At 43.8% G+C, this 26,728-nt stretch overlaps 1 protein-coding gene across 1 annotated transcript in view; it reads right to left on the bottom strand.

The window, feature by feature from the left end:
• Window positions 1-26,728, bottom strand: part of DNAAF9 (dynein axonemal assembly factor 9) — a 65,542-nt gene that overhangs the window by 31,804 nt on the left and 7,010 nt on the right. Inside the window, exons 3-16 of the mRNA XM_054391433.1 lie at window positions 22,182-22,301; window positions 20,580-20,704; window positions 16,078-16,174; window positions 14,739-14,845; window positions 12,734-12,811; window positions 10,400-10,498; window positions 9,249-9,304; window positions 8,042-8,177; window positions 5,223-5,304; window positions 4,144-4,180; window positions 1,849-1,936; window positions 1,345-1,421; window positions 924-968; window positions 435-480 (exon numbers count right to left, since the gene is read on the bottom strand). Coding sequence (XP_054247408.1) covers window positions 435-480; window positions 924-968; window positions 1,345-1,421; window positions 1,849-1,936; window positions 4,144-4,180; window positions 5,223-5,304; window positions 8,042-8,177; window positions 9,249-9,304; window positions 10,400-10,498; window positions 12,734-12,811; window positions 14,739-14,845; window positions 16,078-16,174; window positions 20,580-20,704; window positions 22,182-22,301 — 1,193 coding nt within the window. The remainder of the gene's footprint in view (window positions 1-434; window positions 481-923; window positions 969-1,344; window positions 1,422-1,848; window positions 1,937-4,143; window positions 4,181-5,222; window positions 5,305-8,041; window positions 8,178-9,248; window positions 9,305-10,399; window positions 10,499-12,733; window positions 12,812-14,738; window positions 14,846-16,077; window positions 16,175-20,579; window positions 20,705-22,181; window positions 22,302-26,728) is intronic.

A 26,728-nucleotide genomic window follows, 5' to 3' on the forward strand; every position in this document is an offset into this window, starting at 1 on the left:
TCTCCAGACCCTTCATCATCTTCATTGCCCTCCTCTGGACATGCTCCAGCACCTCAACATCTTTCTTGAATCGAGTGGCCCAAAACTGAACCATATATTCCAGGTGAGCCCTCACCAGTATTGAGTACAGGGGGACAATCCCTGCCCTGTTCCTGCTGGCCACATTGAAACATTTGAAGCACATTTTTTAAACCTCCTAGAACACTGTCTATGCTGTGGTGGAAACTCTGAGATCAGAACTCTCTGTTAATGTTTTCCTCCTGATTACACTGTCTGATTTCAATGTAAAACTCAGTTTCAGCATCTGAAACCTTATCTCCCCCCTTATATCTGTATTCACATAAATACAAAGCTCAGCATGCCCCACACAACCAAGCACTCCAGCTCCATTTTCTAATAAAATGTATAATCAGAATCCTCAACAGCTTACTTACTGTTTTAATCAAACTCAGGCTGTCTTCATTATCTAAGGGAGTAATTCTAGAACAAGAAGAATAATGAGACATTTAAAGGTTAGATCATGTTGAGTGATGATCAGCCAAAAAAGCAATTACATTTTAAAACAAATTCTTCTTTGCCTAGGCCATTTCAGTCAATTATACAGTGAGGGTATTAAAAAAACACAAGCTTGTGATATCAACTAAGCTCAAAGCAGAGTTTTAAAAGGAAGCTCTTAATGGACTCATGCTGCTTTATTCATTATCAGTTAAGAAAATTGGTCTGCCCAGTTGTTTTAGATGGTTGTCAAGATTCCACAGAATTACAATGTGAAATCATTAAACTGTCTCATAGACAAAAGCATTTAGTACATCTTCATGAAATCATCAAATGTTTTCTCTGAAGTCCCAAGACAAGAAAAATAAACTTATTACTGTATTGAAATAATGAATTAAGAACAAGGAGTTTAAAACAGGGATACAGACCTTCCATGGTTATTCACAGCCTGAATTTGAAAAGCCATTTTGGAGCTGTAGAACAGAAATTGTACTGGTGAATAATGTGGTTTATACTTCTTGTACATGCAAAAGAGAAGCAATTATAGATCTAAAGCAAAATAGTTGCTGACCTGATTTTAAAAAGCAGGGGAAAAAAAAAAAAAGATAATTACAATGGATTTAAATCATCTGAGTGCACCATGAATCATAGAACACACTGGGGTGGATTGGACCTCCAGAGGCCACCTAGTCCAACACCCCTGTAGTAAGCAGGGGCATAGATTTATAGAATGGTTTAGGTTGGAAGGGACCTTAAAGATCACCCAGTTCCAACCCCCTGCCATGGGCAGGGACACCTCCCCCTAGCCCTGGCTGACACAGGACCTCGATCACAAGAGAGCATACTTACCGTAATGCAGCTTTCACCTGTGTTAAACAAAGGGTATCCAACACAGACAGGAGTGTCTCTTCTGCCACCTCCTTTGCCTGAAGAGAGGAAATGAAGAATAAAACATTTTTCCCACCTTTGCAAATCCCAGCAAGCACAGGAGCACCCATAAAGAAACAAAGAGATCACACACTAAACAGTAACACACTGATGCACCAGGCTAAAAGCTGTTCTTTCCCATAGCTGATTTTCCTCACTGTAAGGTTAGGAAAATTCATGACAGGTGGAAAAAAACAATTGGAGCTGGGTAAGATTAGATACAGTCTGAAATGCCTCCTTTTTTAAACAGAATTCAGAGAGACTGGCTGGAGGCCACAGCATTAACTTCGCTCACGTTACGCAGTTGACTGAAACATTCATTTCATTTTAGTTTTTTTTTCTCCTTTCTTTTAGTTTGCATGGAATCTTCTATTGCAAGCAATCCCAATCAACAATGACAGGGTACAGAACCAGTGCTTCATTTACCTTGGATTCAGTGGAAGTTTTAGCATAGCACTCAATGCCAGCAAGCACAGCCTCTACAACAGCAGTATATATTTGCGACAACAGCGTACTGAAGAGAAATACAAACACAACATTTACTAGACAGATAGAGCTTTCATCCTCCTCTCTCTAACAGGAGCAGGTTTCTTCCTCTCATTAACTCCCCTCCTATGGAAGGGGTCCTTGTTCAAATTTTATACTTTACACTTAACCTTTCAGCTGAAAAAAACACCCCAAAACTAGAGCAAGTAAATTGCTCAAATTACAGGGTGTTTGGGACTTGATGATCTTAAAGGTCTCTTCCAACCAAAATGATTCTAGAATGCGATCCTGGGGAAAAAAAAAAATATCTTGGTACCAATGTATCCCTGCTCTCATCAGGCAAGAAATAAAAGTAAATGTTTTCTTGTTGACTTTTGCTGACATTCCCACAAGAATAAGAATGCAGCCCCCCGATCCCACAAAGGCAAAGCTGGAAACCGGCGAACCAGCTTCAGAGCCTGACTTGTTCTGGAGCACATCAAGCAAAAGAGAGACCAAATCAAACCAGTCCCCATAAGCTCTTGAGCACATCAACAGCACAGCTTAGTCTGATTCCCTTCTTCACAGGGAACTGAAAAAAATTGTGCAGAAACAACCAAAGGTTAGGTGAAGCCAGAAGCAGCTTAGAGCTCCTGACATATCTACAGCTCCCGAACTACTGAAAAACACCAACTGGCAAACATCAGCCTTTGTCTTCTGGCTAATTTGGAAGAAAAAGTTCAGCAGATGGACAAAGCAGGCCTGCTTCCTCACACTGCAGCTCTTGGCATTACTGCTCTGCAACTGCTAAGTGCTGAGGTGGGAGGAAAGAGAAGGATACAGCATTTTTAGTTTCAAACTAAAAGAGGGAGATTGAGACCAGAGAGAAGGTAGAATTTTTTTTTATTCTGAGGGTGGTGAGACCCTGGCCCAGGTTGCATGGAGAGGTGGGAGATGCTCCATCCCTGCAACCATTCCAGGTCAGGTTGTTTGGAGCTCTGAGCAACCTGCTCTAGGTGCAGATGTCCCTGCTGGCTGCAGAGGGGTTGGACTGGAGGAGCTTTAAAGGTCCCTTCCAACCGAAGCCATTCTGCAATTCCCTGCTTTAAGCCTATGATTTGATTAAAATCAAACCTTCCTACTACTTGAAGTTTCTCCTGTGCAATTTCATGTAGTAACATACTAGCCCAAGTTGTTGAAGGCCCCAGACAAATTGGCTCCAAGCACTTCTAGGGCTGGAGCCTCCACAACTTCTCTGGGCAACCTGTTACAGTGCTTCACCACCCTGATGGTAGAGAATTGCTTCCTAATGTCTAATCTCAGGCTAGCTTCTTTCAGTTTGAAGCTATCACCCCTTGTCCTGTCACTACATGGCTTTGTAGTAAGCCTCTCCAGCTGTTCTCTAGGCTCTCTTCAAACACTGGAAGATTACACCTTTGAGACCCATATTACAATGACCAAAAGTCTACAGTATTTAGCATGAACAATCACCACTACCAGCTCCTTCTGACACATCTTTAACATCTTGCTAACGTGTCACTCAGATTTGCAAACTGTTCCAGCTGCAAAAGCAAGAACAGGCTCTTAAAATGATCCTAACTAAGAAGGAGGACAAAATCTCTAAGGAAAAAGTCTCATTCATCAAGGTTAAAAGCAGGACCAAAGCAGATTATCTACCATGTTCTTAAAGCTTGACAGATATCTACGACATGCAGAGAAGTGGACATCAACATGGATAAACAAAGGTTTATTTTGTGAAGGCCAAAATGTGCAGAAGGTTTGTAGGTTTCTAGCAGAAATACTCTTATCTACCCTTTAGCACAGTGACATCTCTTTGGAAGTTCCCTCTTGGCATGTTCACTAACCAATACACATCTTGTACACATGAAACCAGTCTAAAAACTACTTCCACTTCCATCTGGGGAGCATGCTCCCAGCAGCTACAGACACTTTGCCTCTCAGTTTATATAGGCTACATTTTACAATGATTCAAGTGTTAAGTTTTATTAACAGCAACATTTACTATTTCCTTGCATGCTTTGCTGCACCACAGAAGGGGTGTCACACTAACTGCTCCTGCTTCACTCACTGAAACCCTCGAGGAGCAATTTGCCTTTGAAACCCTTTCGTGTTCATGTTATTCTAAATAACAACATAGGTCTGCAAATGCCAACAGCCACTGCTGACTACAAGCGGGTTTGACCTACTGCCACCAGGGAGAGAGAGTCAGGGAGTAAGAAAAAGCTGGCAGCTTACACTGGTTCAGCTTGCTTGTGCATCTCGCTGTCATTTCCTGTATTCAAAACAAAAACATTTGGTTTAAGCACCTTCAGAAGCATTGTCACAGAACTTCCTGGGCAAAACATTTGTGCTGCATATCTTACATGACTTTTACTCAGTATTTTTACACCCGCAGTTTGGTGGCAGGTAAAAAAGAGCAAAGCACAGGTTCACTTGGAGCAGTATGGCTGTGATGAAACCTTCATTCCCTAAAAACAGCTGCACTAGGTCAGATCAAAGATCCCTCTAATGATGCAGCCCAGCTCCCAGAGTGAGCATTCCTGCCTGTCCAGGAAAAAGTACAACTGGTGAAGAAGGGTCTAGAGCACAAGTCTAGTGAGGAGCAGCTAATGGAATTGGGGCTGCTCAGCCTGGAGAAAAGGAGATCTTCCAGCTCTTTACAACTCCCTGAAAGGAGGTTGGAGCCAGGTGGGGACTGGTCTCTTCTCCCAGGGAACAAGTGACAGGACAAGAGGAAATGGCCTCAAGTTGTGCCAGGGGAGGTTTAGGCAGGACATGAGGGAAAATGTCTCCCTTGAAAGAGTAGTCAAGCTCTGGGAACAGGTTGCCCAGGGCAGTGGTGGAGTCCCTATCCCTGAAGGGATTTAAAAGTCCTGGAGATGTGGTGCTGAGGACATGGTTTAGTGGTGGACATCGCAGTGCTGGGTTAACAGTTGGACTTATCTTAATGATCCAACCTAAATTATTCCATCATTCTATGATTCTCTGACCTATAGCAAATAAATGCTGCAATTCTTTCCATTTTCCAAACCTTCAACCATCTTCAGATATCTGAGGTGGATATGGTTTCAAAATACACAGTAACTCTACAGACTTCACCCCTGCACTCACACAGCCATTTCAAATGGGCAAGAAAATGGTTTTTAAACTGTCACATGGCTGTGACATGCAATAGAACAATATTCTGCTCTGACTTCATGCACAGTATCTACCACTCCGTGGCTGAATGCTCAGAAAGCAACCCAAGCCATCTTCTAATCACCACAAATTTTTCAGTAGTCAACTTACTGCTCAGTATTTGTAACAACACTTACCCAGGAAAGGAATGTGAGTGGTTCCAAAAAAATAGGTCCTTGAACAAGCCAGAGGTCCCTTTGGAGACACGCACTGCACAACCTAGTTGTCAGTAGCAAGGAGACACAAAAAACCCTTAGGTAAAAACATACTGGTGCAGTAATTACCAATAGGCTAAGTTCCCCTTCTAGCCACTGACACACTACAGGGAGTATACAACACAGACTGAACTGGAGTTGAAAGAGGCAACTTACGTTTCCAAAGGTCTATTTCACTTAGGACTTGACCTGAACGGTTGAAAGACTTTGGGAAGGAGATGAGCTCTGCCTTCTGTAAGCGTTAAACATGTGTCTGCAATCTCCTATGTCAACTGCTCTTTGCAAGAAGAAGAAAGTGTGCCAGCTTCCCACACCTATGCTTGCACTTGGTCTTATTTGCTATTTTCATGACACCCTATTGAAACAGTATCACATGTACCTGCAAATAAACCACTTGAAGAACAGATATCAGAATCTGAAGACAACAGAGGGAGCAAGTACATCAGAATAAAATGGTACTCGCTTGGTAAAAGATATCAAATGGTCTTAATGGGAATGTTAACGGGGGGAGAGAAGCCAAAATTGGAAGTGTTTTTACAGAAACAGTGTTAGAGAAGCAAATGGAGAATGAGATTTCACCAGTACACTCCAACAACCCTTTCTCAGGATTTTGGCATATGCAGTGTCCAGAATCCTCACATCCGTCCATCCCTAATGCAGCTTACCCATGAAATGTTATCATGCCAAGATCATAGACTCATTCTGTCCAGAATCCCCACATCCATCCATCCCTAAGGGAGCTTACACATGAGATGTTGTCATGACAAGATCATAGACTCATTCTGTCCAGAATCCCCACATCCATCCATCCCTAATGCAGCTTACACATGAGATGTTGTCATGACAAGATCATAGACTCATTCTGTCCAGAATCCCCACATCCATCCATCCCTAATGCAGCTTACACGAGATGCTGTCATGACAAGATCATAGACTCATTCTGTCCAGAATCCCCATGTCCATCCATCCATCCCTAATGCAGCTTACATGAGATGCTGTCATGACAAGATCATAGACTCATTCTGTCCAGAATCCCCATGTCCATCCATCCATCCCTAATGCAGCTTACATGAGATGCTGTCATGACAAGATCATAGACTCATTCTGTCCAGAATCCCCACGTCCATCCATCCCTAATGCAGCTTACACATGAGATGCTGTCATGCCAAGACCATAGACTCATTCTGTCCAGAATCCCCATGTCCATCCATCCCTAAGGGAGCTTACACATGAGATGCTGTCATGCCAAGATCATAGACTCATTCTGTCCAGAATCCCCATGTCCATCCATCCCTAATGCAGCTTACACATGAGATGCTGTCATGCCAAGACCATAGACTCATTCTGTCCAGAATCCCCACATCCATCCATCCCTAATGCAGCTTACACGAGATGCTGTCATGACAAGATCATAGACTCATTCTGTCCAGAATCCCCATGTCCATCCATACATCCCTCATGCAGCTTACACATGAGATGCTGTCATGACAAGATCATAGACTCATTCTGTCCAGAATCCCCATGTCCATCCATCCATCCCTAATGCAGCTTACACATGAGATGCTGTCATGCCAAGACCATAGACTCATTCTGTCCAGAATCCCCACGTCCATCCATCCCTAATGCAGCTTACACATGAGATGCTGTCATGACAAGACCATAGACTCATTCTGTCCAGAATCCCCATGTCCATCCATCCATCCCTAATGCAGCTTACACATGAGATGCTGTAATGACAAGATCATAGACTCATTCTGTCCAGAATCCCCACGTCCATCCATCCCTAATGCAGCTTACACATGAGATGCTGTCATGACAAGACCATAAACTAACTCCCTCAATCATCCGTTCACTCCGTGCTGCCCTGTACTCAACCACATCCATCTCCTCAGCAGTACAGACTTTGGACTCGCACAACTGATGGACACTCCCAGAGCCTGTGTAAAGTGGCTGGCAGGGAGAACTACACAATGCAATCTCCACTCTACCTCTCCTCCTTCGCCGTGAGTTACCTTCTTGATGCACCCAGCCCAGCCAGCCAGAGGATCTCAATTCCCTGGGGTCGCTTCCCCAGTTACGTCCCCTGCAGGGCAGTGCCACAAGCCATCGACCTCATCCTATGTTTTACAACTAAGCTTTTACTTGAAAATGGAAACAAGTTAATCTTACAACTTGATCTCAACAGTCTTGGAGCACCAGAAAGATTGTCAGCTGAAGTACACACTGAAATGTGGATACAGGTTAAGTATCTTGTGTCTAGTCATAAAAGTGATGATCAAAAAAGGCATTTTTTTCCATTTCTTTTTAAGAAATGGCTAAACAAAATAAAATCTGTGTGTCAGAGTTAAGTACATAAGGAAGAGTTTCATTTTATGGCTAAGACAAGCATCCTCCCAAACAAAATTTCTCTGTCCCCACCACCCTACATATTTACGGTACCATGAGTGGTTAAAGCATTGGCATTATAAGGAAAAAGGCAAAAAACAGGGAGGAAAAACAGGGAGAAAAAATATTTAAGTCATTCAGTAGTCCCCAATTAAACAGTTTGACTTGGACAGAGAAAGAAAAAAGAGAATGTGTTCCTTTGACTGATTGTTAGGGTAACATCTGCTTTCATATGTTTAGAAGAATTGGATATTTAACTCATGGGAGGGAAGCATTTTAAGGGCACCAAAGTGTATACAAAGGAAAAAAGAATATACACTGCTCCTAAATATTAGCTAATCACTGAACAGCCTTACCATATGCTTAGCAATGCTCCCACCAAGGCCAGTGTTTCGAACAAGATGCCCTTCTGATGGAAAGTTGAAGTTCCCAGAGTTCAAGTTCTCCTTAGTTGAGTGGCTCCCAAACAGAACAAAGGGCTGCCGGCTAGGGCTAAGGAGAAATGAGGCTGTCACTGGCAGAACAGTGGAAGAAAACTTACGAACAACAAATGAGACCAAAGATTTCAAGTCAGACGGACCAACTATTGAATTTCTCACTAAAAGAGAGTAAGATTAAACACATTTACTATAGCTGCAGAAAGCTTCCCACTTTCCAGTGGAAAACACCACTCCAGTTACCAAGACATCATTTCTTTCATACACAAGAACAAATCTCAAGGCTGTTTCCCAAATGCTATTAGTTTTTTTCCTCTTTTTTTGAAGCAAATTCCCCTGAAAAGCTGCCTAGTTTCAAATGTGCCATCTTGAGAAACCACGGCATGACTGCATTGGAATTAAACATAATTATTGTGGGTTTAGTTCTAGCTTTAGGCCCAAGGCTCTGCTGAAGAAGTCAAGGTTTTTCCTTGTTATTTAAACACAATCAACATAGGATTCCGAAAACAATAAAGGACATTGAACTGCAATTCCAGCTGCAGAAGAATCTGCAGCAACATTTAAGGAGCTAAGCAACCTTTATTGAGCACAAAACAGCAGAACACTTGGGTCTGCAACATATGACCAACAACCTTCCTCTCCCAGTTCAAATTCTCTGCTGAAATAAAATTAAGCTGACCTGTACTGTCCATCTTACACTGGCTAAGATCTGGGGTTCTAAGTGTTCTGCTTTAAGGATGCTGTGACTCACAGCAGCAGACTGACTTCTTCAACCTTCATATTGTAATTGGCTTAGAGTGTTATATTGGCAGGACCAACAGTCTCAAACACACATTCATGAGTTTCTTGAGGTATGAGACTATGAAGATATTGATTGCTAGAATGCACCAAAGCAGATGGTTTGACACACATTTCCATAGCAGATGTAGTAACTGCAGCATCAGATCCCATGAAAATTCACCTTGTCCTTCCCAGAAGTGCCTTTACATGTTTGCACTAAAGTATACTAAGATGAGATGTGATCAACTGAGATGGCCCCAAAATGAATTAAAAGTATTAATGCAGCAGAGATGTGGAAATAGCACATCGAGGTACTAGAGATAGCACAGGGAACACTCAGCACTACCTGTTATCCGTGATATGGCTTGAGATCATCCCGTGACTGAAGTAACTCCTGAAAGGCTGTGAAGAATTAAGAACAAACAAGCAAGCTGATTAACAAGCAAATAAACAAAAGGTGTGATATAGCACAGAACTATGGAATGGTTGGGTTGCAAGGGACCTTTAAAGCTCACCTAGTCCAACCCATCAGTAGGTAAGCAAGGACATCTGCAAGCATGTTGCTCAGAGCCCTGAACAATCTGATCTGGAATGGTTCCCCCTGCCTCTCTAGGCAACCTGGGACAGTGTGTAAACAATGACTTCCTTAGGTCTGGTCTAAATCTCTTCTCTTTTATTCTAAGCCTCTTGTCCTATCTGAGAAAAAAATCTGTCCCCAGCTTTCTGATCAACCCTTTAAGCACTGAAAGGCCACCAGAAGGTCTCCCTGGAGCCTTCTCTTCTCCAGGCTGAACAAACCCAACTCTCTCAGCCTGGCCTCACAGCAGAGTTGTTCCAGCCCTCCCAGCATTGCTGTGGCTTCCTCTGACCCTGCTCCAAGAGGTCTATGTCTCTTCTGTGCTGAGGACTCCAGCACTGGCCGCAGCACTGCAGGCCAGGTCTCAGCAGAGTGGAGTAGAGTAGGCAGAATCCCCTCCCTGCACCTGCTGGTCATTTTATCATTATCCTCAAGAACAAACCTGAACTGTCCTTCTCAAAAACTACTTCCAGCCTCCATAAACAAACCCAAGCACTGCTGAGACTCGTGTGTGCTTGAAAATCAACAGCACCTACCAAAGCACTGTGCTAGTTTCACCCACTTTGTCTGTTAGCATCAGTCAAGTTTGAGATTGGACATGCGCAACCTCAGCTTGTTAGGAACTGCACATTGGAAGCTTCCACCAAAATGAAGGTGAATTTGCTTATCAATAGGGATCTGTGCAGACTTCTATCAGCTGAAGGTCAGTAGTCAACACTCAGTTGAATTGCACTGGGCAGTGGCTAGGCAAGGTGGGTGGTAGACTCAGAAGAAACAATAGGTTGCACTCCTCAGACACGAAAGGTGAGACAGAGCAGGGAGAAAAGGAATAAAACAAACAGCCAAACCCCAATGCTGAGTACTTATTACTTCTGCATGGATGACAGCAGCACTGCAAAGGATGATGAAAGGAGGCCTACCTCCCCCGCCTGAGATTCTGAGAGCTCCAGAATGAAGGGAATTTCAGTATCGAAATTAGCAAAGAAGTTGGTCCACTGGTGTTCAAAAATCCTTAAATTCTAGAAGGAAAACATTTCACATGAGTTAGCAAGGCAAGGATTACACCAGAGAAGAGAAGTCACAGATTGTGCTCAATGAAGCCAAATCACTTGAGAACTTAGATTTTCCTACTAGATAAGCACAGCCCTGGCTGTGCAGTGTAGCACTCAGCCTGCCCAGCTGAAGAAGGAGTACAGGAAAATAAACACCTTTTAGAAGATAAGCACTTCCTGATGGGTTTTACAGGGTCTCTTCAGGGTGTGTGTGGGGGTTGTTTTCTTTGGGGTTGTGGCTGTGTTCAGAGAGAGAAAAGCACCAGAGAGGTTTTTCTGGAGGGAGAAAAGGACCTGCACTATTTGCTCTTAACCTGAGGAAGTACATGGTTTGGGGATCACTCACAGCTCAGACCTCACATTTCCCACATGACTTCCCAAATGAATGCTTGGATGGATTTTATTTTCCATTTTAAAACTCATGGGTAGTTCTGCAGTAGTTTCTATCTGATGTTAAAAGTAAGCTAATGGAGAGAAAATGAGGAACAGTGTGAGGAAGGTGGGGAGCTCCTGATATGCAAGTTGCAGACAGTCATTTCCTTATCTGCCCTGAAAAAATGAATTACTAATTGGAAGAGGAAATCACAGAAACAGCTCACTAAAGCAGAATAAAAAGGGAAGCTGACTACAGGTAAATATTGCATTCAGCTTAATAATAACATTCAGACTAATAATTTAAAAAATCCAAGAAATCAGTCAAGAGGAAAGAGTGTGTCACACTGATAGAGCAAGAACCTTACAGGGCTAAGCAATTTCAAAATGCTCTCAGGATTGCTGTCAGGTTTTTGTCACACACTGACTTGGAAGATGAAAGATCCTGAATTTAGAAAGTGTAGCTTTTGAGATATATGCAATAGGCCAAACCAGAAGCATGACTTTAGCAGTGCTATGATATATGTCTGACTTCAACCACTTCATTAATGCAGCAATGAATTTAAATTTAGAGAATGAAGGCTGATAAAATTTTACAAGCCTTCCAAATTACTACTATAGCCTATAGCAGAGGTTTAAAATGGAGGTTTAGAGAGAGGAACTATCCTTGAAGAATATTCCACTCTCAAATAAGCTTTTTATAGAAGCTAAGAACTAAGAAGTGCTTCTGTCAGCTCTTTGGAACATACCAATTTTGTGGAGAAACTTATTTTAAATCTCAAGCTGAGTTCAAATCAGAGCTTTTCTAATCAGAATTTTTTCAAATCCAAGCAGTGTTAACAAAAATTAAAGTACAAACATATAACAAGACGATTCCTGATGAGGAAATGAACTATTGTTATAATCACTAATTTCCATTAAACCAAAGCTCTATGGAAAGCCATTTCTTAACTGCTTTTTTCTGCAAACCTGAATTCAATTCAGCAACAACTTTCAGGCTCAAAACTTCAAAATAGGATACATGAGCTTATTTCAGGGTAGATTTACCAGGTACAAGAAAAGTCCAAGCCAGTTACCTCTCTTTAAGTGAGGGGGAAGTGAAACATTAGAGAGTGACTGCTGAAGACTGACAGCCTTGTAAACTGCATCACATTTTAATTCCATTGCTGCAGTTGATTATACAACCAGACTGATGTGAACTGCCAATATTTTATTAACCAAGGATATCTACTGCTGAATTTACTACACCTTAAAAGTCTACTTTGCTGCCAAGCTAGAAACTGATCAAACTCAACAACAGAATAACAGAAAAGCTGACACACTGCTTTCCTTCTCCAGCACTGACCAAACCATCTCTTCACACTGTAGGTTTGTACATCACAAAGCATCCACTGTGTGTCACTGTTAGCCACTCAAACAGCAACAAAGCACTCCTGGAAGTGTTCTTTCCTGGAAGCAAGGCTGTGTTCCAGTGGAACCTTTTTGCCCCCCCTAGCTGCACAAGGAGGATGAACACACACCGACGTCCCACCTTTCTGTACCTCACACATAGCTCTGTGACCTGAAGGATAGCCACACCACTTAGAAAAGCTTTTAGGAGAATTTCAGGCACATTAAGAAATCCAAGGAATCCAAGGCAAGCTGTTTTGATGGAGTTTTTTTGTGGATGTTGTGGTAGGTGTGAGGAAAGGGAAGTGACCCTGCAAGCAACAGGATGCAAAGCTAGGAGATTATGTCCATAAGCACTATTGAAAGCAAAGAAAATCACAACAGATTTGCTCTGTGACTACACTGCCCAGTAGTTGCTTTGGAATATGTCACCTGTATTACCTCAAAGAGCAAGTCCTCCAGGGAAACAGGATCCATTTTGCTGTATGTCTTCCACAAATCCACACTGACATCCATTAACTGAAAAAGATTTTAAACACACTTCTGTGAACCCCCCCTGAAGATCAGCACAGGTGCAGGTTTTAGGCACACTGACACAGACCTGCAGCACACTGTCCTCCTCAGCTCCCAGGGCAGCAATATCTTTACAAAAGAATTGACCAGATGGAACTTTCCTAGGTAAGGACTCATCTCAAGTGAGAGTTTAAGGCAGGTGCAGAGTTTTGCTTGCATCTCACAAACAAATCATTTCACAAAGTTTTCCAAATTCAGTTAAGAGCAAACACTATCAGTTGGTGCCAGGAAAAGGGAAAGATAGACAAGAAGCATGTTCCAGGGTTAATCATCCCACACAGCAGCCAATTCTTGCTGTAGGCATGATGTGAATTTAAGCTAAGCAAGTTTAATTTAGCAGTTCACAATAGCTTCTTCAAAGGAGCAAGATGCATGAGAAAACAATTCAAAAAATATCTTCTTAAGGGACACTTCTACCAGAATAAATTCTGCGTTTACAGAGTTCCTCACCACCCATTTAATTAAAAATGCAACACTGACTGGAATCTTACTAAACCTCTGCAGAGAGGTATTCCAGTGACTCACAGCATAAGACATGGCAATAATGATTTCCCAGACAGCATTCCCATTATTCACCTACAGGTACAGTAAATTTTCTGTACTGCAGCATCTTCAGCAACTCTGATTTCTGCAGTAACAGAGCAACTGACCTTAAAGCACTGAAAAAAGTTATTATCAAGGCCAGGTGACCCTGCTTTGGCAGGGGGTTGGACTGGATGATCTCCAGACATCCCTTCCAACCCTACCATTCTGTGATTTCTGTGAATTAAAAACCCAAACAACTCCTGAATTCACAGTCAAATTTTGGTTAACTCATCTCACAGTTGTTCAAGCAGAGCTCTTGATAATTATTAGACCTCCACAAGGATGCTTATCTGTTTGCTCTTGGTATTTAATGGTTTTGAGAGGTTCACACAACCAAACGATCGCAGTACTAGTGATGGAAGGGGGAAAAGAAAGCACAAAGGAAGATATATCAGTGCAAAGAGTACAGTGCTGGGAGAGAGAAAGGCACACTTGAGCTCACACCATGGATTGTTGAGCCAGCATGTACAGTACTAGATGTGATGAGACTGTAACAATGGTACTATGAATTCCTTGGGGTTTTTCCACTTGTCAGAAGTCAGACAAAGGCCATTCTGGCTGTAAAAATGGAGGAGTGACACGAAAAATAGGACAGCTGCACTTCTGTGGCAGAGGCCACATAAAATGAAATCAAAGAAGTTTCAGACAAGCACATAAATACAAAGCTGTACTCTGAAGACCCTGTTAGTGTGATTAATAAACAGGCAAATCAAATGACACAAGTTGCTCAGAGTGGGACAGCAAATCATTATTAAAACTAGCAGCATCATCCAAAAACTTGACTGTTGCCCTATTCAGCAGGCTATGATGACCCAAGAATAATGCTGGTGAGAAAAGTAGATGGCATCTCTTGTGTGAAACCCAGGGACCCAAGAGGTACAGTCACTTCTAATTTCCTCAATTCTTCTCAGGGCATTTGTCACTACCCAGCTTCTCTTGCAATGCTCTTGAAGATCTAGATCCATCTAGCAGAGCTAAAGTGTCTACTGTTATTGCTAGAGGAGTCTCTAGAAGATAAAGAAAACAGTTGTAAATCAGAAGAGGGAGGCTGAGGGGGGGATAACCAAACAATCAGGGTTTAGCCAGGACAGAGTGCTGTGCAGCTTAGTTTACAGTCTCTCAGCAAGACACATCCAAAAGTCCACTTCGTAAGATCCTGGAAAAGTTCATCCAACTTAGATCCCTCGAGCAGCAAGTCATGACTAGAGGATCTTAAAAGGTACTTTCCAACTATGACTCAGTTTCTGCTTCAGAATGAAAATGGAAGAAAATTAGAAGCATTACTTACTTCATATTTCATAGTGAAGAAGCCATCACCCCCAATTCCCTCCAGGGCAAAAGCCTGCACTATTGGCCACTTCTCAACAATGAACATATCAAATATCTGGAGGTGACCTGCAAAAGAAATGGTTCACAGGTTCTCTCCCAAATGCCAGTGGGTTACCTTTGTGAGATCTTGGAGCAGTTCTGAGGTTCTAATAAAGGTTCCTAGTTGCCCTGCCTCTGTACCACTTGAAATCTGAAATTGAAGAATGCTTTTTTGTGAAGACAGTAGCTTCTAGAAACTCCTTTCTCTGCCCCCCAAATGCTGTCCATTTCTCCAGCTATCAGTCTGGTAAAGCATATTATGGCTCCTCGCAAATTGCATTCCAAGACCATTAGCAAAACTGTGCTCATTAAAATTCAAGATAACAAACAGGGAGCTTTGCCTACTCCAATTTCTTCAAATATTTGGCCATCAGTGAAACACTGTTGACATCATCCCCATGTTAATCAGAAGTTTAAGCCAGGGGAGAGGAAAATTATTCAGCTTGGCACTCATCGTTGAAGCTGTAAGCCATCTGAAGTGTGATTATTATCCTCAAGCTATACACCTCCTTTAGATATTTCCTAACAAAGCACCACCATCCTGCCCCCATGCCCTGACTCACTAATGATTTTGCAGGCAGCCCCAGCACATCATCATTTCCTTTAAGAGCAGCAATGAAGAATTAGGAACCAAATAAAGCAAGCCTAGATTAGCTGGGGTTGAACTTAACATGGTTCAAAAAAACAGAAAGCAATTTTTTTGTTCTTTGCCTCTCACCTACTGTTCTGTGGATCAAAAGCTCCATGCACTGAAGCTGCAGAGTGCACTGCACTGCTCCTGCACTACTGACTGCTGGGGATCCTGGGAAGTGCAGCTCAGCAAACAATGCAAGCTTACACTGTGCAGGCTGCAGGGCTGGCTACAGATCACAACAGGAAATCAGGCAACCCAGTTTCTTCAGGGCTAAAAAAGGAACCTTGCATAACGAAATGTTTATTCTTTCCTTACATAAAGAAGGATTTATCTGGAGCTCCCATCTGAACAGAGAACTTCTGTAGCAGCAGCAGCAGACACTTCTCTGAATGCAAATTCTTTCTGTGCCTCACACTGTGAGCGCTCACTCCTCTGGTGAGCTCTAAGGGCATACATTTGTCAGAAAGAAACTCCACTCTTAAGGAAAAAAAAAAAAAGGGCTAAAGGAAAGCATTGACACATTAATCTTTCTTTCTTACCAAAGGCAAGGAAATGTGCTTCCTTGAACTGCATGACTTGCACACTCCAAGCACTTAGATGATAGGCATGAAACAAGCCAGCCTACCTTGGCAGCTGTAGGGAATGCCGATGCGGCTGCAGTCTCGCACCATGTCTACGAAGCTGGAAATCTTGAACTCCTCTGCAACTTCCTCATCTTCATACTGCAAGAAGCCATTGGCAATAAAAGGTGATGAGGCATATGTAATTTGACTGTAGTTAGCTTTGCAGTAAGGAGAGTATGCATTTCATTGCTTCAATTCCATAGCAAATGCCATCTTATCCACTAAAATATTACCTGCAGCTTCCAGAAGCTAAGGAACCTCTTTAGTCTCTGTATTTCAGAAACTCAGCCAGCACAGAATCACTTAAGGCTTGGAAGGGACCTCCAGAGATCTTCAAGTCCAACCCCTGTGCCAAAAGGTCACCCAGAGCAAGTCACATAGGAACACATCCAGGTGGGTTTTGAAAGACTCTAGAGAAGGAGACTCCACAACCTCTTTGGGCACCCTGCTCCAGGGCTGTCACCCTCACAGTACAGAAGTGTCTCCTCATGTTGAGGTGGCACCTCCTGCATTACAGCTTGTACCTCTTGTTCCTTGTCCTATCACTGGGTACCACCAAAAAGAGCCTGGCAGCTTCATCTTGATATTTATAGACATCGATCAGATTCCCTCTCAGCCTTCTCCTTTCCAGACTAGGGCTCTCAGTCTTTCTCCACAGCAGAGGTTTTCAAGTTCTGCAATCATCCTTGTAGCTCTCTGTTGGATTCTCTCCAGCAGATCCTAGTCTCTCTTGAACTGGGGAGCCCAACACTGGACACAGTATTCTAGGTGAGGTCTCACCAGGGCAGAGTAGAAAGGGAGTCACCATCCTGGGAGACAGATGTGTAGTTGTGCAGATTGGCAGATGTGGTGCTGAGGGACATGGTTTAGTGGTGGCCTAGCAGGGTTGGGTTAATGGTTGGACTTCATGATCTTAAAGGCCTCTTCCAAACCAAACGATTCTATGATTCTATAAATATCATACTTCTGGCTCAGAAAAGCACAAAAACTAGAGACAAATCACACAGAAGTCATTTTCAGAAAATTCCCTCTGTTTTTTGTCTGAAGATGCAGAGTTCAGCAGCAAGTCTGAAACCAGCAGACCTAGCCCTCCTGGGTGCTCCAGGACTCACCTGCTTTTTGGAGCAAGGTAAGAAGGCAGTGGGGTTTTGTCTGCTTTCTATTTTTATGCACAATGCTCTGAACTTAATATCAAGGTAAATGACATGAAGATGAACCTTTTGTATACAGCTCTTGGGAGCTTCAGGGGTACACCCAACAAATTTATTTTAAGAACAAGTTCTTTCAAGACAAGCCTGAATTTCAGATGCAGCCCAGGTTCCTCCATGATGTGCTCTTTCTTCAGTTCCAGGAAGCCAGATCAAAGGTGTGGTTCAAAGCCAAGCCTCAAACAACTGCCAGTTTCTCAAGACTTAAAATGCCATTAAGCAGAAGAGCTTGGGTTTTAGCAGGGTGCTAAAAGTTTGCTCATTATCTGCTGCTGGAGGTAAAACTACAGCCCGCTCCATAAACTCTCCAGGCCTGAAACCCATCAAGCTTATACAGTGTACACCAAACATCAGCATTTTATCTAATCTAGCCATTTGGTTGGGAAAGCCCTTTAAGATCATAGAGTCCAACCATGCTCTAACTCTACCAAGGCTGCTGCTAAACCACATCCCTCAGCACCAAATCTCTGCCCCTTTTCAACACCTGCAGGGATGGGCATTCAACCACCTCCCTGGGGAACCCATTTCAGTGTTTGAAAACCTTTTCAGTCAAGAAGTTTCTTTCAACATGCAGCCTAAACCTCCCTTGGGGTAACTGGAGGCCATTTCCTCTTGTCCTAGCACTTGTTACTAGAAGAGACCAGCACCCACCATGTTCTTTCTCCTGATAGCTAGGATTCTTGCTTCAATTCCTGTGGGCTAGGTAAGTAGGAAGGATGAAAGAAAGACTCTAGGTGCTGCCAGACTGATCCAGAGCTGCACAAAGCCAGGGATAACATTGCTTGCTGTGTTTCTAGAACTCTTGATCTTTTTTGGTTTCATTTTATGAAAGCAAGCAAAAGCTATTGCTGGGGCTGAAAAAGAAATGCTTAAAAGCCACTGCAGACACTCCTCCTGTAACCAGGATGCACTGAATGCCTGACACAGAAATGTTTTCTTGTTTCCCTTTCAGAAGCAATCTAGGGAACTGGCAGTTCTTATACAATGACAAATGTGAGTGGAAGTGCATTGCTCAGCTGGCTCCCATGAAGCAGCACTGAAGTGAACTTGGCATTTTCAGCAGCAGAACCCAAACTTTGCCATTCACTTCCACAAACAGCAAGGCCTATGGTTTACCCTTCCAGTTATGCACTACTTCAAGCCCACGCTGTGTGATTAAGGCTACTGCTTACCACAGTCAATCATACAAAACCCTGTAAGATGCAGCTTAAAATTCAGTAGCTGAGGCTGCAGTTGTGCTAGCAACAATCTGTTTAGAACTGTGGCCTTTTGGGAATTAAGGAGACAGCTCTGAAGGCTGGGGACAGACTTTTGAGCAGGGACAGCTGTGACAGGATGAGGGGTGATGGTTTAAACTACAAGAAGGAGATTTAGACTAGAGAGAAGAAAGCCATTGTTCAGACTGAGGTGGTGTGAGACTGGCCCAGGGAGCCCAGAGGTGGTATGTGCCACAGCCTATTAACATTCAGTGTCAGATTGGACAAGGCTCTGAGCAACCTGCTCTAGGTGCAGACTGCAGGGCTTGGACTAGACGACCTCTAAAGGTCCCTTCCAATTCAAAGCACTGTTTGATTCTATGAACTACTCCATTCTTGATTCCAAAATGAATGTGTTTTATCACCATCAAGTATGCTTCAAGACTGACCCTTTCAGTGGGCAAGAAAAATCTGATGAAGCCAGGCTTTAGATTTGGTGATGCCATGCTTTAATCTGCAGCTTAGCTCCTCACATCTTAATAAGAAGTAATTATCCCCCCTCTCTGCACCCCTCAGGGGACCAAAACACTGCATCCAGTTTTAGGACCCACATACATGACAGACATTGACAACCTGGAGCAACATCAGCAGAGGGTCACCACAGAGACCAGTGGGTTGGAGGACTTGTCCCACAAGGAGAGACTCTGCCTCGTTCAGCCTAGAGGAGGCAATGGCTGGACCTCACCCACAACACCCACAGAAACATAGCTGAGATGGTGAAGCCAGGCTCTTCATAGTGCTCTGCAGTGGCAGGATGCACAATCAAGGGCATGTTCTGAGCCAAGAGAGGTTCAAATTGAACAGAAGGACACTTTTTCACTACTAGGACAGTTGGGTTACAGAGCAGATAGCTGAGAGAAGTTCATCAATCATCATCCTTGGATGCTTTCAGCATCCAACCACAAAAAACTTGAGTAACCTGATCTGATATCATCACTAACCCTGGGTTGGACAAGATGACCTCCAGAGGTCCCTTCAAGCCTAAATTATTTCATAAGTTGGTGATCTAAACTATCAGCCACACAAAGCCCACTGTGGAACTACCATACACCCCAGCACTTTCAAGCTGGAAACTCAAGAGAACAAAAGGTTTCTTTCCCTCACCTCCTCACACAATCCTCCAACAGCTTCACCCATGGACATTGCAGGCTCCTAAGCCACTCCATTCGGATTTCAGGATCATTCCAATATAGAAAAGGAACTGAAGAGGGCTGGAATCCCATGAAGACACTTAGAAGCCTAAGAAAGGCCTAGTGTGGTGGAAGGAAGGAGGCCTGGGCCAGCAGGGCAAGGGCAGGCTGGATGGACAGACAGACAGACAGGCAGCTGTTGGGGAGTGCCCCTGGGGATTCTCAGAACACTGGAAATGTCAGGCAGGGTTTGGGTTACTCAGACCATCAGAGACGAGGTATCCTCTACTGCTGGTGCAAAGTTGGGGGCACATGAAGTTGCTGCCCCTGTTCTTGGGGTGAGAGGCACAATTAGCACAATTAATTACTGCCCTTGGGTGCTCCTCCTGCACCCCCATAGCAAAGGGTGCTATTGTGCTCCATAACTGAAACAAGCCTGGTAGGAGTCACTGCCTAAATCCTTCGTGTGGTGTCTTGTTACACCCACCACAGCCATGCTCTGGCAGGGGGTTGGTAAATGATCTTCCAAGGTCCCTTCCAATCCCTAACATTCTGTGATCCTGTGATCTCCATGTGGTGCTTGGTTCAGATTCTGCATTTCTCACAGCCCACATGATTTTCCTCATCAAAAGATCACTGACTCATGTCAAAACAATAGTAATTAGTGGGAGAGAGGAGCAATTTGTCTTTGTGCTCCTACAAATACATTAAAATCATATTCCTCTTGCACACATTAGCACAGTGGTTGCTGCACACATGCAGCTCCTCTGATCAGCATAAAAAATAAAATACTCTCAGAAGGAATGTAAAAAAAAAAAAAAAAGAAAAAAAGGTTTCCACTTTGAGTATGAACTGTGAGTTCATTAGCAAGTTCATTAGCAATTCCCATCTGCATTCCCTTTCCACTCACCTCATTTTCAGTCAGACAGTGAAAATGCAAGTTCCTCCAGAACGCCACGTATGGCAGAAGGTGATTGTAATTCACAGGGTTGCAGTACAGGTGGACACTGTCAGGTTTTATTAAAATGATTATATCTGCAGCAAGCAGAACAAATATTATTCCAGCACCAAAACTCCGTGCAGAGAAGAATTAACTGGGCACAAATCCCCTTCACTGAATGGAAAATACTTTTCCTATGATGCACCTCATTAAAAGCAAAATGTTTAACTATTTGCACACACAATCATTCCCCACACACACAAAAAGAAAAATCCCAGCAGTTGGAACCCATTCACAGTTCCAAGGACAAGAGTTCTTCTTACTGTTCCCAACAATTGTGGGTTTTTTTCTGAAGTCTTGCACAGAACTTGCATCAGCCTTCTAAAAGCCCAAAGGGTCAGTGATGAGTCCTTAGAGCACTTAGAATTCTGTCTGCAAACTATGATTGCTCTTGCCTGATATTACATCAGAAAGTTGCTCCAACTTAAAACCAGCACTGCAGCCTCTGGGGCAGATGTCCAAAGCTCCATGCTGTCCAGGTCTGAACTACATCAGAACATTCTCTGCTCAGGGATTTGACTGCTCAGCTCAGGCTCTGCTCACTGAGGCACTTTCTGCAGTTCAGGGTAGGGTTGCACAGCCAGGGGCTGCTCCTAGCAGTGAGAAGCTGATGGGGAGAGCTCCTGCCAAGAGCTGGGCTGAAGAAAGGCTCTGCCTGAGACTTGCTCCTGGGCACACCAAGGGCACTGCCACAGCTTGTGTGCCACCTTGGGGTGCAGGAAGCCAAAGGGAGAAGTGAACAGGACAGGTGACCCTCAACTGACCAACAAGGGATTGCAGCCCATGGATGCCATCTTCTTCAATAGCCAGTGACCCAGGGGGACTCTGTCCCTTCTGCTTTCAGTCCCAATCTGTGTGTGCCTGAATCCAGTTCCTGAATCCAGTTCCTGAATCTGAGTCCCATCTGCTGCTGAGTCCAGACTGGGACTTCCCCAGTGCCTGCTCCCAGCATCACTGGTGACAATGGTGACATCATTGCCATCAGGGGTTGGGTTGGATATTGGTTTGTATCTCTTTGTCTTTTATTTCATTGGATTGTTCTCATTTCCATCCCAGCTGTTTAGTTTCTTTCCCAACCCATCAGTCCCTCTTCTTTTCCCTTTGGGAAGCCTCTGGCACTCATCTAGTAGCCATCCCAGCCCTCAGCCTTGACACATGCAGATAGGGAAATGATAATCCATGACCACAGTGACTGGCCACCTTTCAAATATTACAAAAGCAAGTTAAAGTAAAAAAGACATCAAGTACTTTGGACCTTTGTGCTAATACATGTGCATAACCCACGACTGCTCAAGGATCTCTCCCAATGGGCTGTATTCATTCAGCTTTAGAATATTTGGGGGAACTCATGGAGGGAGGCATGTTTTAAAAATAAACTAAGAGAGCTCTTCAGCAGTGTTTTTAAATGTATACACACCATCAGAGATTTCCTGACTTGTTTTCTTTGAGGTGTGCCCCTTTTTCTGCCCACCCTCTCTCCAGAAAGACTGAACAGAGAGAAATGCTGCTCACCATCAAGAACTTCTTCAGGGAAGCCAGTTCTTTCCAAGTCGTGGTTGCTCTGGTTATACAAGCCAAAGAGCAGGTAGTTTGCCAGTTCCCTGCACCCTTCATTGTACCGACTGTCTATTCCTGCAAAAACAAAACCACAGGAGAAGTGCTGTGTGTCCTGCCACCATAACCCCCAGTAGTTGGCTTTCTTCCCTAGTAACACTTTAGAAGTATTAACTCAATCTCCTCACACAATCAGTGTGTACTCATGCTTGTTGAATCTGTTGGGAAAATAGAGGAGGGAAAAAGGAGGTTTTCAAGTTTATTGCCACATGCTCACATTCCACTCTTGACCTAAATCCACAGATATTGCTTTAAAAAAAAGTATTTAAGGAAGTCTGCAGCAAACTGCAGTGCTCTGCATCAACAGAAGTTGCCTTTTACCTCATAATGCAAACTTAAACATCTGTCTGTATGACCTATGCATTCTAATTAATATGTTCTTGATTGAAGCTTCCTAACAAACTAATCCCATGACCTAAATCTCTCCTGCTTTGGAATAGATGATTAAACATTATCTTATCAGTATTATAGTGCAATCCCTGAGTCACCAGAAAACCAGTGAAGACTCCTAACAACAGCAGAAAGATGTTCTGACAGAACACATGGTGTACAAAACAGCTCCCAAGGAAAGCTTCATCTGGTCCTCGGGAAAAGGAAATTCAAACAAGGCGAGATGTGGAGCACGAACAGACAGAAGAGAAACAAAAGAAGAAAGGAAACAGGTCAGAGGTTTAGGAAACATTTTAGCTTCTCTTCAAGACAGTCACAGTCAGAACTCCTCATTCTACTGTGATAAATCAAGTTTTCTCCACAAGTAAACCTACATGTGAAGCAGCATCCCCGACAGCCACACTTGACAGAGGTGACCAGTCTTGACTGCTACAAAATTCCCCATACACACCAACATCAACTTTTCAGCTGGCTGGTTGCAAATAAATGCAGATTTGTTACCACTGTCCAGAGGAGGGATTAGTGCACTCAGAACGCAGTCACACAGCCTGGATGTCTGGGCTTCAGGACTTGCACTGCAAAGCAAACCACTCGAGAGTCACCTGAACGTACCAGAAGTTGGAACAAACCTTTGGCTGTCCTCACTGCATCCCTTCTTCTAAGTTATGCTTCAGCTTTTAAGAGCTAACCAGTTCACGAGAAAGAGTCCAGCAGAGGCTACCAAAATGCCAAAGAGATTGCAGTATCCTTTTTACAGGAAAGGCTGAGAGACCTGGGGCTGTTTAGCCTGGAATAGAACAGCCTGAGAAGAGATCTTCTCAGTATCTAAAGGGCAGGGGTCAACAGGATGAGGCCAGACTCTTCAGTGGTGCCCAGCAACAGGACAAGAGGCAACGGACACAAACTGGAACACAGGAAGTTCCACGTAAACATGAGGAAAATCTTTGCTGTCAGGGTGCTGGAGCCCTGGAGCAGGCTGCCCAGAGGGGATGTGGAGTGTCCTTCTCTGCAGAGATTCCAAACCCACCTGGATTTGATCCTGGGCAACCTGCTGTGGGTGCCACTGCTTTAGGAAGAGTGTTGGACTGGATAATCTCCAGAGGTCACTTCCAACCCCCAACATGTGTGGGAAAAGGAGGAAACTGCATCACACCTTGCCCCAAACTTTCTCAGCCCTATCACAACCTTTGAATCCTCAATTCCTCTGATGTCTAGCTTCTAGCACTGATCTCCAATTCATATCCACAGCCTTGGAGCTCTTTTGAAAGCAAGTCGCAGTTCTGAGCGTTAGAGGCAACCCTTGTTATGAGAGGCGAGTTCCTTTTCCCCTCTGCTGCAATCTTCCATCTTTGCTGTGCCAGTCATTTTCTGCACAAAAGAGGCATAAGGGTATTCTGGCTTTCTATTTTAATGTTTCCAGCCCCATGAAAGCAGGAGTACCAATGTAAGCCAGAATTCAGTGGGACTCCACTGGTGCCAAAGCCCCTGTCGCTAGGTGGGATTTTAGCTACAATCAAGCATGGAGACTCCCTTCTTCCAGGAAGCAACTGTCCCATTGTTCTGGGGATTGCATTTAAAAGTAATCAGTCTCCTTGAGATCAGTTACAGCCTTAGCAAACTGGCACACACAACGTCCTGAAGACAATCTGGTTTGCTGATTACTTATCCAACAGGCAACTTTTGAAGGCAATCAGCTGAGCAACAATGTGGCACAAAGCAGGGGTTGAAAGTCCCTTTCAGGGGCAGCAGGCTGCAAGAAGCTTTGCTTGGATTTCACAAGCAAACATCACCTGCTCCAGGGCTTCACAAGCCTTTTGGGGAAGAAATTGTTCCTCATGTCCAACCTAAACCTCCTCTGCTGCAACTGAAGGCCATTTCCTCTTGTCCTATCACTTGTTCCTTTGGAGAAGAGACTGATCCCACCTGGCTCCTAGCTACTTTGAGGGAGCTGTAGAGAGACAGAAGGTCTCCCCTCAGCCTCCTTTTCTCCAGTTCCCTCAGCCACTCCTCACAAGACTGGTGCCCTAGACCCTTCACCAGCCTCACTGTCCTTCTTTGGACACACACCAGCACCTCCATGTCCTTCTTGGAGTGAGGGCCCCAAAACTGACCCCAGTATTCGAGGTAAGGCCTCACCTGTGCAAAGTGCTGGAAGACAATCACTGCCCTAGCCCTGCTGGCCACACAATGCTGATACAAGCCAGACTCTGCATATCATTCCCCAAATTCTTACCATACCATTAGCTTGCCATAAAAGATTTAACTCTGTATAATGATTGGTTTGGAGGCTTTCTTTTTGTTTTCAGTATCCAGCACAGACAGGAAGCTTTGCTGTTATTCTACAGAAACATATGGAGTTAAATGAACAGATACAGTTAGTGGCAAATAAACAGGAAATGAAACAATGAGGAAGATAAGATACCTCCAGAAAGCTATCAGGAGCCCTCCACAGAACAATGGAGAAAGCCATTCATAAGGAAACCCCCACGCCTGTCCCCAGCTGAGCAGGGAGTTTAGTAACTAACTCCCAGCCCGTTCCCAGCTCACCACAAGGACAGTGACTCAGTCGAACAGCTCCCTGCTGCCCTAAGAGCCATTCCCTCTCCTCCTGCAGTCAGTCTCTGCTAACCTCTCAGGGAGCTGATTCAGTTTGCTAAACGGGCAGAAAACAAGCCTGGCCAAATATGGGGGGAAAAAAAAATCTGCCTGCTCAGTAAGATGAAGCGGGTGCAAGATATCAAACAGCCACCAGCACTGACAGGAACGGCATGTGGGGAGGAAAGAGAGGAAAGGGAAGAGAAGCAGTCCAGGGATAGGCTGAGACTCCCCTTTTGCACAGCAAGAAGCATCCAGGTCAGCCATGTCTCCCATCTGCTATCTCACAGTTGCTGAACTGACAGACATATAGCATACAGGTGAAAACAGTCCTGCTGTTTGTCCCAGCCCTGCACTGCTGACATGCCCTTGAGTATCAAAAGAAAGAGCAGTTGTTCCACAACTCACTGAACAGCCATGTGAGCTCCAGGGCCAGGAAGGTGAGGCTGGAGAGAGTGGACTGATCATCTTTAGACATTTACCCCAAATCAACATGCAGCTGTGGAAATGCTACGAGAAGTGACACAATAATCATTCAACTATTTGGAAAGAGAAGGGGATGAACAATCAGTGCCATGTACTATGTGCTGGTGAGGTTTCTCCCACATCCCAAGAGCAAGAGCTCTGTGTAGGATGGATTTAATGGAGGGGGAAAAAATAGATCCAAAAAAGTAATACAGGAACAGAATCAAAGTAAAATAAACACAAAGATTTACAGGCCCAGCCCATGAAGGACTCCTGTCCTCTTCAGGGAGGACAAAAACTAAACATCAAGGTCTACAAAACTTTAGCTTGGCAATGCTGAACTGTGAAACAGTTTGATCTACAATCAGAGCAGCCACAACCACAGCCAGATTTATAGACAGACCCTACAGATATCATCAGAAATCACAGCAACCTAACTGTGAGCTCAAAGCCAAGATGCAAGATATACCACTGGCAAAAAGCTAGAGTACCATTTAAGTAATTGTATAGACTGTTCTCTTAGCAGCTTTAACAGCAGCACAAGTTTATGTTGGTTTTGTCTCACAGCTCAGTGTGCACAATTGAAGTTGGGGTGATGGAAATGCACTGATTGTAGGTCATTAAAGACAGCCAAGTATATATATAACTTGCAATGACTGTATAAAAACACTGTTACAAGTATCTGCTTTCCATACAAGCCAACAGGACTTAAAATGTGAGGCTACCTATTTTTTTTGTCCTCTGAAGGTGGTATCTGAAGGCAGATTTAATGCATTTATAACAGGGAGACATGGCTGCTTAATCAGAAGTTATGTAAGCAATTCTGCAGGCCAGATTAAACAACAACAGCCCCACTGTAGGCACTGAGAGCTCAGTGCAAAGCACAGCTCTGATAACACCTCACACTTCCCATATTTCCAAAAATCCTTCTTTATTGAGAGCTATGGACTTAAATCCACATTACACTGAGGATTACACCCAGCAATTCCTTGTGC

The sequence above is a fragment of the Indicator indicator genome, chromosome 23 (assembly GCF_027791375.1).
Source record: "Indicator indicator isolate 239-I01 chromosome 23, UM_Iind_1.1, whole genome shotgun sequence".
NCBI classification, from domain to species: domain Eukaryota; kingdom Metazoa; phylum Chordata; class Aves; order Piciformes; family Indicatoridae; genus Indicator; species Indicator indicator.